Raw genomic sequence first — 10,640 nt, forward strand, 5'->3', positions numbered from 1 at the left:
ACAGAGGCGGGGGTGGGGAGGGTATATAGCGGGGAGGAGGTGCGCGCTGATTGGTGGAGACGCCGGTGCCTCGGATCGATGACGTGGGCGGGATGGTAGGCAACAGGAAACCAGCCGTGGCTGGCGGGAATTTTGGAATTTTTCCGCGGGGTGCTGCACCGTCCGATTTGGGGGCGACTAAAATTGATTCACAGCGAGTTGTTACTGGGCTGAAGTTTTTTTTTTTAATTAATAACCATGTATATTTTTTTTTCATAAAGCAACAATGCTACTCCAAGGCTGGGTTTCCTGTTCAGTACAATTGATCCACGTTGATACAATAAGAGAGCACGAGATAATATAATTGTGCTGAAATTTTGCAGAAGATACTCCAAATAAATGAAAAATGGTGCTCAGCCTATTGGAGGCCCTTGTAGATGCCAACGAAACTGCTCACCACGAGAAACCCAGCAACGCCAAGGCATGCACCGGAGATCTATCGGATCCGGAATGCACCATCGCATATGGGCTTTCCGAGTCAGTGGACAAGGCCGGCATAAGCACCATAGCCCTCGTCTTTGTGACGAGTCGACAGGGGATTTTCCCATGCTTCCCATCCTCCGCATCAAACCAAACTAGTCTTTACCTGCTAGGTTGTGCGCCTTCTGCGAGCCATCCTCCGCATAAGCACCATATTTTTCCCGGCATGCTCCACTTATATCTTACAAAAAAGGTGTCCATTATTTTATTTTGCAAAAAATTTGTAAGCCAAAAGATGTAAATTGTTTTTGAAAACTCTTGGATTTTAAAACGGCTGCAAATTTAAAAACCTTATTTTTCCAAAAGTATTCTAAATTTCTAAAAATATACATGGATTTTTAAAAAATCACAAAATTTAAATAAAGCTCAAATTTTTAAAATTTCCCACGAAATTTAATAATTTTCATGAACTGTAAGTATATTCAAAAATTTGTAAATATTCATGAATCTCCAAATATGTTCTGGGATTTTTTTTAAATGTGCACAGTTTTTTACAATATTCGAATTTTTAATAAATCTTCATGAATTAAAATATATAAAAAGTAAATTAAAAATCGAGAAGAGAAGAAAAATAAAAAAAGGAAATAACAAAAACTAGGACAGACACCTTTAGTGGCGGGTAGCGGGCTCCAGGGACCTCCATAGCCCCCTACGGACTAGGAGGGTCCAAATCTAGGGAGCTTAGTATCTTAATTAATTTCATTAATTTTATTTACCTCGTATAAGAAAATAGAAAGAAAGGAACGAATATTTTATGAGTAGTTCAATGACTTAGATATAACTCGTTAGGAAGCAAAGTCTCCCACAAGAAAACTTCCCCTTCATTAAGTCGCAGAATTCAACCCTTGGTTAGCAACACCGAAACTAGAGCATGTCGAAGACAAGCACTAGAGCATGTCGAAGACAAGCAAGAACAATCACTCAGGACCCCAAACCGGCACGGTTGAACGAGCATACCAGGGCGCGTCGAGAGACTCAGATCAATCAACAAATTTGTTTTCCCACGGTGTCACTGGAATATAATCCCTTTTCATAAAACAAAACTGAATTTAGCAAAGGAGGACAGCAGGATTTTGAATTCATGTAGATCTCTGCCTAGCTTCTACGGTCATATGGTTGTAAGTTGGCCAAATATTACACACTTAATACCATATGCTACCTTTTTTTTTGCAGGTAGTATATGCTACTCCCTGCGTTCACTTTTGTAAGTCGTTTCAGACAACTCAAAATAGGCTGTTTTGCACATTGTCTTATAAAAGTGAACAGAGGGAGTAGCTATTTTATCCATCAGGTTTGGCCAAAGAATAACTTAGACCGACTATGTTGTTCCCGCCAACGCCTCCGGCTATGTTGTTCGCCAAAGAATAACTTTCGGCACTTGAGCCGTGACCCTGAAGTCCGCGGTGATCGGCCCTCGTCACTCTCTAGTTATAACTGAAATTGGAGAGGAGTTGGACAGTCTGATGGAACTCATATAATGCTAATCCTAGCAGCCTGATGGATAATAGTGATGTTTAACTGAAGGTGTGCAAGGGGAGCAACTTCGCTGAGGGTTTGTCATGGGGGTGCTGCAAGGGGTGTTGGCATGTTCCTTGACTCACTCGAATCATCTCAGCCGTTGCCTAACTGAAGGTGTGCTGCTACAGCTAACTGAAGATGAAGACAGATTCACAGTTCCTGCCACTATCATTTGAGAAATAAAGTCTTGTTGCTGTAAAAAAAAATCTGTAATTGTACTCCATATCGAAAGTTCTAGCTCAACAAACAAGCAGAGAGAGAAATGATAATTCAAGTAACGATCTCCTCGATGAGGCAGCGGCGTCTCTTGCCGCCGATCTCGACGAGCATGGCCAGCAGGGCCTCGCACACCTGGGTGGCGTCGGCCTCGGCCCGGCGCCTGCTCCGTGTCGAGAACACCAGCCACGCGTGGTCCAGCCTCCGCTCGGGCCGCACCACCACGGACCCCGGCACCTCAGCGTCGCACCGCGTCACTAGGCCGTCGCTGCTCTCCCCGTACCGCAGCCGCAGGTGGAGCGCGGTGACCGCCATCGCGGCCGACACCGGCATCACCACGGGCAGCTTCAGAGAAGCGAGCAATGACTCTGCATACTCGGACAGGAAGCGTGGCAGGGGTGCCACCGCGAGCAGCGGGAGGAGCTCGGCCTGGGCGATGCGGGTCAGCGTCGCGAGCACCGTCGGGGCAGTGCTGGCCTCCGTGTGGAAGGAGATGATCGGCAGCTCGTCCACCGGGAGCCTGTGCCTGGAAATGAAGTCCTTTCTCTTGTCGTACGTAAGATCCTCCAGAGCTCTCATGTCGCCCTGCGTTCGTCCACTTGTTAGGAAATATGCATGATATGAAATGTAATGAAATGAAGGGAACACAGACAGACCTTGATAAGTTTGCACACTATCAGTTCCATGATCCTCCTCGTCTCCCTGTCAGCGATCTGGCCTTCTCGAAGGATGTCGGAAGCCACTGGGGTGCCTCCATACGGGCTCTGAACCAGTGCCAGACCGGCAACCTTGCCCTTGAGCTCGGACCAGTACAACGAGAGTGCGGCAGCCACATCGACTCCGCCCTTGCTATGTCCGAGGAGCAAAACCTGTTTGCCAGATCCCCAGTAGAGCTCCTCGATGTATAGTTTCAGTTCCCGTGCATTTTTCTCCACTGATGCCTGAACAAAATGGAAGGTAAGTGCAGACCTACAGGGGGTGACAGAACGAAACACAAACTTGTAAAGTATACACTGCAGAAAATACGAGGAAGATATGAGAATCAAAGAGACGGACATTCCTTGGTTTACGGCACATGCACAACACGAAACAAATATAGGTCGACAAACTAGAAAGATCTTGTATGCCACCCTGTTGAGCTGAATTACCTCACTATGAATCTTTGCAATATGGCAAGTAAGCCCCATCCTTGAAAAGAATCTTTTAGTGTTGAGAAAGTAAAGTGGACTGTGGTTGCTAAAAAGGCCTGCATAGAGGAACGCTGCGAGTCACCATCAAGCTACGACGACATAATAAGGTTATCTGTGAAAACTGAGAAAGATGTCTCACCAGGGATGAGCAAGTAAACCAGTGTATCAGGCAGGTAATGCATGCCATTTCTGAAAAAACACAACGCAATGCAAAAGAATAACTGAATAATACTCCTACTAAACACTATGCCATTTCCTTATTAACTGACACTTCACTAGGCAGGGAAAACAGTTCACCTGACATCATGCAAAAGCTCCTGAAAGCGAGATGTGCCATCAACTGAATAAAGCGACATTTGAGTTCTTTGCAACCACCCTATATCTTCAGAAGAGCCTTGTAATGTTGTCCAGAAACGGTGCAAGGACCTGTGAGCATGCACCAGATCTTAGCAACCATCTACGAACAGAAGTTTCACTGAATGGACTTGAGCACTTGGATCAACACAAAGAAGTTGGAAGTCAGGAAAAGGTAACCAACCTGGTTAGTTTGGTATTAATCTCATTTACAAAGAGACTGCACAGCCCTCGCAAATGGAGTGCCAATCTTTCCCCCAATCTATAGCCACGCAAAATATAGGATGACCAGCTAGCATATGATCTGATAGCACAAAATTGCAAAGTGGACGTGAGAAACAGCATTGATCAAAACACATGGTTAGCTAGTGTGATAAGAAATATTACTATATGCAAGCATTAACTTTAACTTATTAAAGAAGGCACAGGAATACTAAACCTTTGACAAATTTCGGATACGCCATTTCTGAAAATTGTGATCTCAGATATCCTATGTGCAGCCTGTTCTTCTGTAGTACTACTAATGGATAACTCTTCTGTGGTATTGCTAATGGACAACGCAGAACTCTGTCCATGAACATATCTTCCAGTGTCAGGCAATGATCCTCCATAGTAAGCAGAGAATTGGACTTCATGCCGTTGAGGAATCCAATCAATGCACCCAAACACATTTTCTATGAAGAAAAAAAAATACCAGCACATAAAAATAAAGGAAAACAACTCAACAGAAACAACACTGTACAGAAAACTCCCATCTTGATCAGATTTCTTCTAGAGTGGATGAAACACATTCTTGCTAGTATCTACTCCCTCCGTTCCTAAATACTTGTCTTTTTAGACATTTCAAATGACTACTACATACGGATGTATGTAGACATATTTTAGAGTGTAGATTCACTCATTTTGCTCCGTATGTAGTCACTTGTTGAAATGCCTAGAAAGACAAGTATTTAGGAACGGAGGGAGTAGTACCTAAGTATCTAAGAAACAAAGTCATATGCCAGAATAAGTTTGCTCTAGAGAAGGTTAACTGACAAAACGGTGATTCAGAATCAACAAATAAACAAGACAGCAATGTGTACTGTACTATCAGCAAGTCTGTTTCCCTGATGATTTAAATCGATCAAAACATTGTAGGCTGAGCTTGGTACCTATGAATTGTGTCAAGTGTTGTCGTAACTGCCAAGCAAGGTTTAGGATGCGCTCAAAATAGTCCTCCATTTGAGTTCCAGATAGCGAATAATGGCGAGCATATCACTCTTGCTGATTCTCTTTCGCCCTAGAAAACAGGATCGTATCAGCAAATCAGCATGTACTAGCAGAGGAGGGTCTGTGCCGTTGACACGATATCATCGCTCCTTATACAGTCATAGCATCAGGCAAGGCGTCTTTAATAGCAACAATCCTAGGTAGTCTAAAGTAGAGTGGTAATACTGGTGCTCTGCTTTTCTCTTGAAGGTTCTAGCACATACATAATTCAGAATTAGAGTGCCAAAAGCTTAGAGTCGCATGTTGACACGAAATCAATCTACTGCAATTTTAGTGAAACGGCATTCCTTGTGGTCATACTAATGAACTCGTAACGATTTAGCGAGGAAGGAAGTCATTTTTCCATTCCGCAAGAAAAACATTACCATTTCAGCGGGAAAGTAGCCCCTTTCATAGTGCCGACACTAGTTGCACTTCAGGCTTTTTTGTCGTGGTTTTCTACTGCCACATAACTCGGCAAGAACACAAAAAGATTACAGCTGAATGAAGCAGATAAACCATAGCAGGCAACACCATGAAGGACTGAATGCTCTGTATACTGCCCACGCGAGCTCGAAAAGAATTCACGCCAGTGAACAATGCATTCGATTTGTGGTAGCTAATGAGAAAGGAATCCGTTCTTCTCCCCGGAGAAGAAAAAAAAAACTCTGCCGTTTCAGCAGCAAGGCTACCCCTTTGCTGCTGCGCCCAGTAGACCAAAGAGCTGAACGGCAGGGCTAGGATCTCTCTGTCTCTCTCGGGGGAATTCCGTCGAGCACGGGGAGCGCACCCCATAGCCCGCACACCAAGAACACGTACCTTACCGCGGAGAGACTCTTGGCAGGCAGGTCGCCACTTTCCTTGGGACTCCTCCTTCCGTTCAGTTGAGGGCGATCAGATCACGACGCCCTCGTCCACATTTTTGCTGGCGCGAGAGGAGGGGCATGGGCGCGCGCGCGGGCGGGCGGGCGGCAAAGTCAAAAGCGAACTCGCGGCGATCCGGGAGCGGGGGAGGAGTGGGGCTCCCTTATCCGGTGACGCGAGGCGGGCAGACGGGGCGGGCGCGCATGGCCGCCGCGTGGGCTGCGCACTCGCGCCTTCGCCCGCCACGCATGGCGGCATGGGCTGGGGGCGGCGCGCCAGTATTTCTGGAGCGCGGTCACCGAGGCCGGTGGCCGGCCGGCCGGTCGCACGCAAACGCAAGCCCCTATCCACCGCACCCATCCCATTCACCGCTCTCGAAGACTTTCGGCAGGCCCTACCTGTTCCCTTCCAAAGGATTATATAAGTACGGGAAGGAGCTTTTTTTTTTCTTACTCCCGTTTGAATTGGTGTAAATTTTGCAGTACTTCCTCCGTCCGAAAATACTTGTCCTGAAAATGGTTGTATCTAGATTTATTTTAGTTATAAATACATCAATTTTATTCATTTTTAGAACAAGTATTTCTGGACCGAGGAAGTACTACCTCCGTCCTGGTTTATTAGTCCTCATTGTATTCTTACTCCCGTTTGAATTGGTGTAAATTTTGCAGTACTTCCTCCGTCCAAAAATACTTGTCCTGAAAATGGTTGTATCTAGATTTATTTTAGTTATAAATACATCCATTTTATTCATTTTTAGAACAAGTATTTCTGGACCGAGGAAGTACTACCTCCGTCCTGGTTTATCAGTCCTCATTGTATTCTTACTCCCGTTTGAATTGGTGTAAATTTTGCAGTACTTCCTCCGTCCAAAAATACTTGTCCTGAAAATGGTTGTATCTAGATTTATTTTAGTTATAAATACATTCATTTTATTCATTTTTAGAACAAGTATTTCTGGACCGAGGAAGTACTACCTCCGTCCTGGTTTATTAGTCCTTATTGTATTCTGTGCCAAATTTTAAACACCAATTTAACTAAAAAAATGTTCATGCGTGTCATAAAAATGTATACCATTGAAAACTATTTCAAATATGAATCCAACGATATAATTTTTGTTGACATGCATTAACATTTTGTGAGTTAACTATTTGATCAAAATTTGTCACAAATTACAAAGAGGACCAATAAATCAGGACGGATGTAGTATGTATTTAGCTCAACGTTAGGCATTTTATACAAACTTTTTAATTTGAGGTCGCCTAACTAAACCTTAGGTTTCTTAAAAATATATAGTTTTTATCGTAAGCGTCTAGTAATCGTTTAGAAAGTTTCAGACTCCTTCGTTTCAAGATCTCTTTACGCAGTTCATGTGGGATCTTAAATGGCAAGTAAATCCTACTTTTTCACTCAGGTTTTCCTGCTTTTACAATCTCGCAAAGCAAAGGAGTTTTTTTTTTCAAAGTATCATATCTATTATAAAAGTTTATTAGAAATATAAATCATCCCTGAAATAATAAGAATTACATCATGGTTCTTCGACCATCGAACAACCACTACAACCGTTAAAATGAGCCGTTTGTCGCCCCTCCCTTACCGGAGCCGGCCTGATCTTGTCCATGCCAATTGGGAAGTCTTCGTGCACATGCCCTAAAAGGACCAATGCCTTGGAGCCATAATCATCGCCATTGAAGAACCCTAACATTCTTAAGTGAATGAAGCCAGATTTTGTCTCCATGCCCAGTGAAAAATCCAAGCCTCGCGCCGCACCAAGGAGACAATAGGAATTTATGTCGGAGCTCCGCCGAATTTGTCCCGATGGAAGAACTCAAGGAGGGTCCAAACTCGGAAGGACTGCAAAACTCTGACCTAAACTACTAGCCTGAGCCGAGGCACTAAGATTTCCCTCCCCACCACCAACCGCCGGAGCGGCAGGCGAAGGGGAGACGAATCCATGTGCTTGCCAACGGAGCCTAGAGGGGACGAGTTCTTTGCCCTAGCACCCCTTTCACGAGAGCGGGAGGAAAATAGTTTTTTTCAGTATCCCAAAGGAACTTTATTGATTCAAAAACACAAAGACATGATTCCGATCAATAGCTTCATCCTGGTCATGTTTCAGAAGTTCGCCAGCCTGGAGCGAGGTCGACGATGCTTCTCCATGGCGTGTTGATTTCACACCATCGTGGATGCATGGTAATAGAAAAGAGAGGGGAGGGGGTGGCGAGGGGTTTGGATGACATAGGCATGCAGTCCATAAGAGAGAGGATTTGTAGCACGCATGGAACGGGGTACGCAAATTTGCGGCTGCCCGATTGCCTCGTGATTCAGAAATTGGTTTGCCCTTTGCATGTCCTTTAGGCCTTAATCACTATAGATAGGGTCCATATGCATAGTTATTCACAACTCCACCAATCCCACCTCCCATGTTTTTTCTTTTGTCTTTTAATTTTAAATCTCCTTTATCTTTTTGAATGATAAATCCAATATAGTATTCGTTTTCACATTCGTGTTGCTTGTGTCGAGGGATTTGATATAAGACAATATGTTTTGACATGTTTTAAAATTTTGTGTAAGTTTCAATAGCCAAAATTTCATATGCACCGGTGAAGAAAGCACCAAGTTTCAGCAACCAAAAATAAAAAACGTGCAGGGAATCACCAAGTTTCTTTTGCTTTTAGGGATCTTGAAACTTGGTAAATCTTGGTCATGAAATATGAAACGTACACAGAATCACCACCGCCGTCACAGCCATCAGCTAGCTATCTCATCACCACCGCTCGAGATAATTACAACTACAGTACCTGTACTATCTGGCACGTAACAAGATGGTCCTGGCACTCGTTAGTTGCTCCAGTACGGTCCTCATATACGCAGATACGCTCCAAAATGGTCCTGTGTACCTATCTCATACGCGCGAGGCCCAGACCGCGTGCAGACTGGTCGAGCCGAACTGCTTAAACCAGAGGGGAGGCGCACCGGTAGGCCAAAATTTCCCATTCCCTTCCCAACCTAAATCCCAAATTCCTCTCCTCTCCTCTCGATAGCATGACGGAGAGCCCCGTTTACGGCGCGGGCAGAAGCGTCGGCTCCCCCGTCAGCCGCGGCAAGGTTGGGCGCCGCACCCGCGGCGCCGGCGGTGCTATCAGTGGCTGGTGGTGTGGCACCGCGGCGACGGCGAGCCGTGCCTCCGGCCAGAGACCGGGCGTGTGCTCCTCGCTCCCACGCTGACGATGGACCTGCTGCAGACTCGCGCAGCCACGTGCTCTAGCGACGGCAGTTGGAGACCGGCAGTGCTGCTCGATGTCCTCGCGAAGAAGTGCCGCGTCAAGCCGACGGAGTTGGGCATGGAGGAGGCCAGCCCGCCGGCATTACGTGCACACATCGCTTACACACTTGGATCTGCAGCAGCGTGGATACACTGGGCCTGCCGAGGCCGACGGCTCAATCTGTATTACGTACTATAGTAGTGAATTAGGATGTCACTATGTCAAGTGGAAGAGGAAAATTGCCAAACTGGCATGCTATATAATGAAATTTGTATGCTACCTTTTCTTGGAAAGTTGCATCCTATGTAAATATGGCCAGTTATGTAATCAAGTTGAACTGGGATGTTATGTAATGAAGTTTGGTAGCTTATGGATGCAATTTTGTATCTTGTGAATGCTGTATAAAATTTACTGGGAATTGCAGCAAGTTTGTCAGCTTGTTACTTTGCTGGAAGTCCACTAGTTGAGTACAATGCATACTGAACTTCATTTAAATCATGCATGTTTCTATGTTCTCATACAGAACAGACAAATAGCAGAAATCATATGCCATTATAACAAAAGCATTCAGTTTGACAAGGTTTGCCTGATCATTACATGATCATGAACATAACATGATTAGTCTGACCAAGATTTAACAGGTTGGTGGAAGCAAATAAAGAAGTTCTGCAACTTAACAAAAGAAAACACATAACACTTCATGTGTCAAATGCTTATATCCTCTACTTCCTAAATATATCAAACATGCTACTTTTTCTTGGTTTCTTAAAATCTGTCCTGCCCTGACTGAAGTAAGGTCTCTTTGGTTGATGTGGCTGCTCCAAAGTGCTCTGCTTTGCTTGGCATTCATCCTGCCTTTGCTCCTCACTTGCCAACCTGAGATTTCCTTCCATGGATTGTTCCTTTCCTTCCTCAGCTTGTGCTTGTGCTCTGTTCCATTCTTCTGCTTGTCTCTTTCTCTCTTCCCAATCTTGTGTCCTGGATGTATCTTGCTGCAGATTTTGCTTCTCCCATGCCTGCTGCCTTGAATTCTCACCTTGAGCAAGATAATCTTTAAAACCTCTAATTCTTTCCTGCTCATCCTCTTGCATCATAAAAAATTGCATTTCTTCTGCTCTTAGTGAATCTTCAACTTTCTTTCTCTTTTCATCTGCAATTCTTTTCTTTTCCGCAGCCTTCACCTTTTTTGCTTCCTCTGCTTGCATCTTTTTAGCTTGCAGTGCATTCCTTTTGGCCTCTGCAAATGCCTTCTTCTCCTGCTGCTCAGCCAACCTTTTTCTCTTCCTTTCTTCAATTTCTTTCCTTTTTTCTTCTGTTGCCAACTGTTTTTCTCTCAGCACAGCTTTCTTTTTCTCCTCAATCTCTAACTTTTTTGTTGTTGCCTCTTGTTTCCTTTTCTCCGCAGCTTGCAAAATCTTTTGCTCTTCCTCTCCGATCTTGTTCAAAGTTGCATCAAACTTTGCCTGAT

At 44.6% G+C, this 10,640-nt stretch overlaps 1 protein-coding gene across 4 annotated transcripts; it reads right to left on the minus strand.

Annotated features, from left to right (window-relative positions):
* Window positions 1-2,174: 2,174 nt before the first annotated feature.
* Window positions 2,175-6,294, minus strand: LOC123067642 (uncharacterized). 4 transcript variants are annotated; one of them, XM_044490363.1, is made up of 9 exons: window positions 5,870-6,294; window positions 4,949-5,076; window positions 4,237-4,471; window positions 3,982-4,101; window positions 3,741-3,869; window positions 3,583-3,632; window positions 3,402-3,499; window positions 2,910-3,194; window positions 2,175-2,838 (listed from the first exon to the last, which is right to left on the minus strand). In XM_044490363.1, the coding sequence occupies exons 2-9, from the start codon at window positions 5,016-5,018 to the stop codon at window positions 2,308-2,310; spliced, it is 1,518 nt and encodes a 505-aa protein (XP_044346298.1). In that variant the 5' UTR covers window positions 5,019-5,076; window positions 5,870-6,294; the 3' UTR covers window positions 2,175-2,307. The 4 variants fall into 4 exon arrangements, with proteins under 4 accessions (XP_044346298.1, XP_044346296.1, XP_044346299.1 ...); XM_044490361.1 differs by having other exon boundaries at window positions 2,176-2,838; window positions 5,865-6,294; XM_044490364.1 differs by lacking the exon at window positions 4,949-5,076 and having other exon boundaries at window positions 2,176-2,838; window positions 3,741-3,900; window positions 5,865-6,294.
* Between the last annotated feature and the right edge of the window lie 4,346 nt (window positions 6,295-10,640).

Source organism: Triticum aestivum, chromosome 1A (assembly GCF_018294505.1).
Source record: "Triticum aestivum cultivar Chinese Spring chromosome 1A, IWGSC CS RefSeq v2.1, whole genome shotgun sequence".
NCBI lineage: Eukaryota > Viridiplantae > Streptophyta > Magnoliopsida > Poales > Poaceae > Triticum > Triticum aestivum.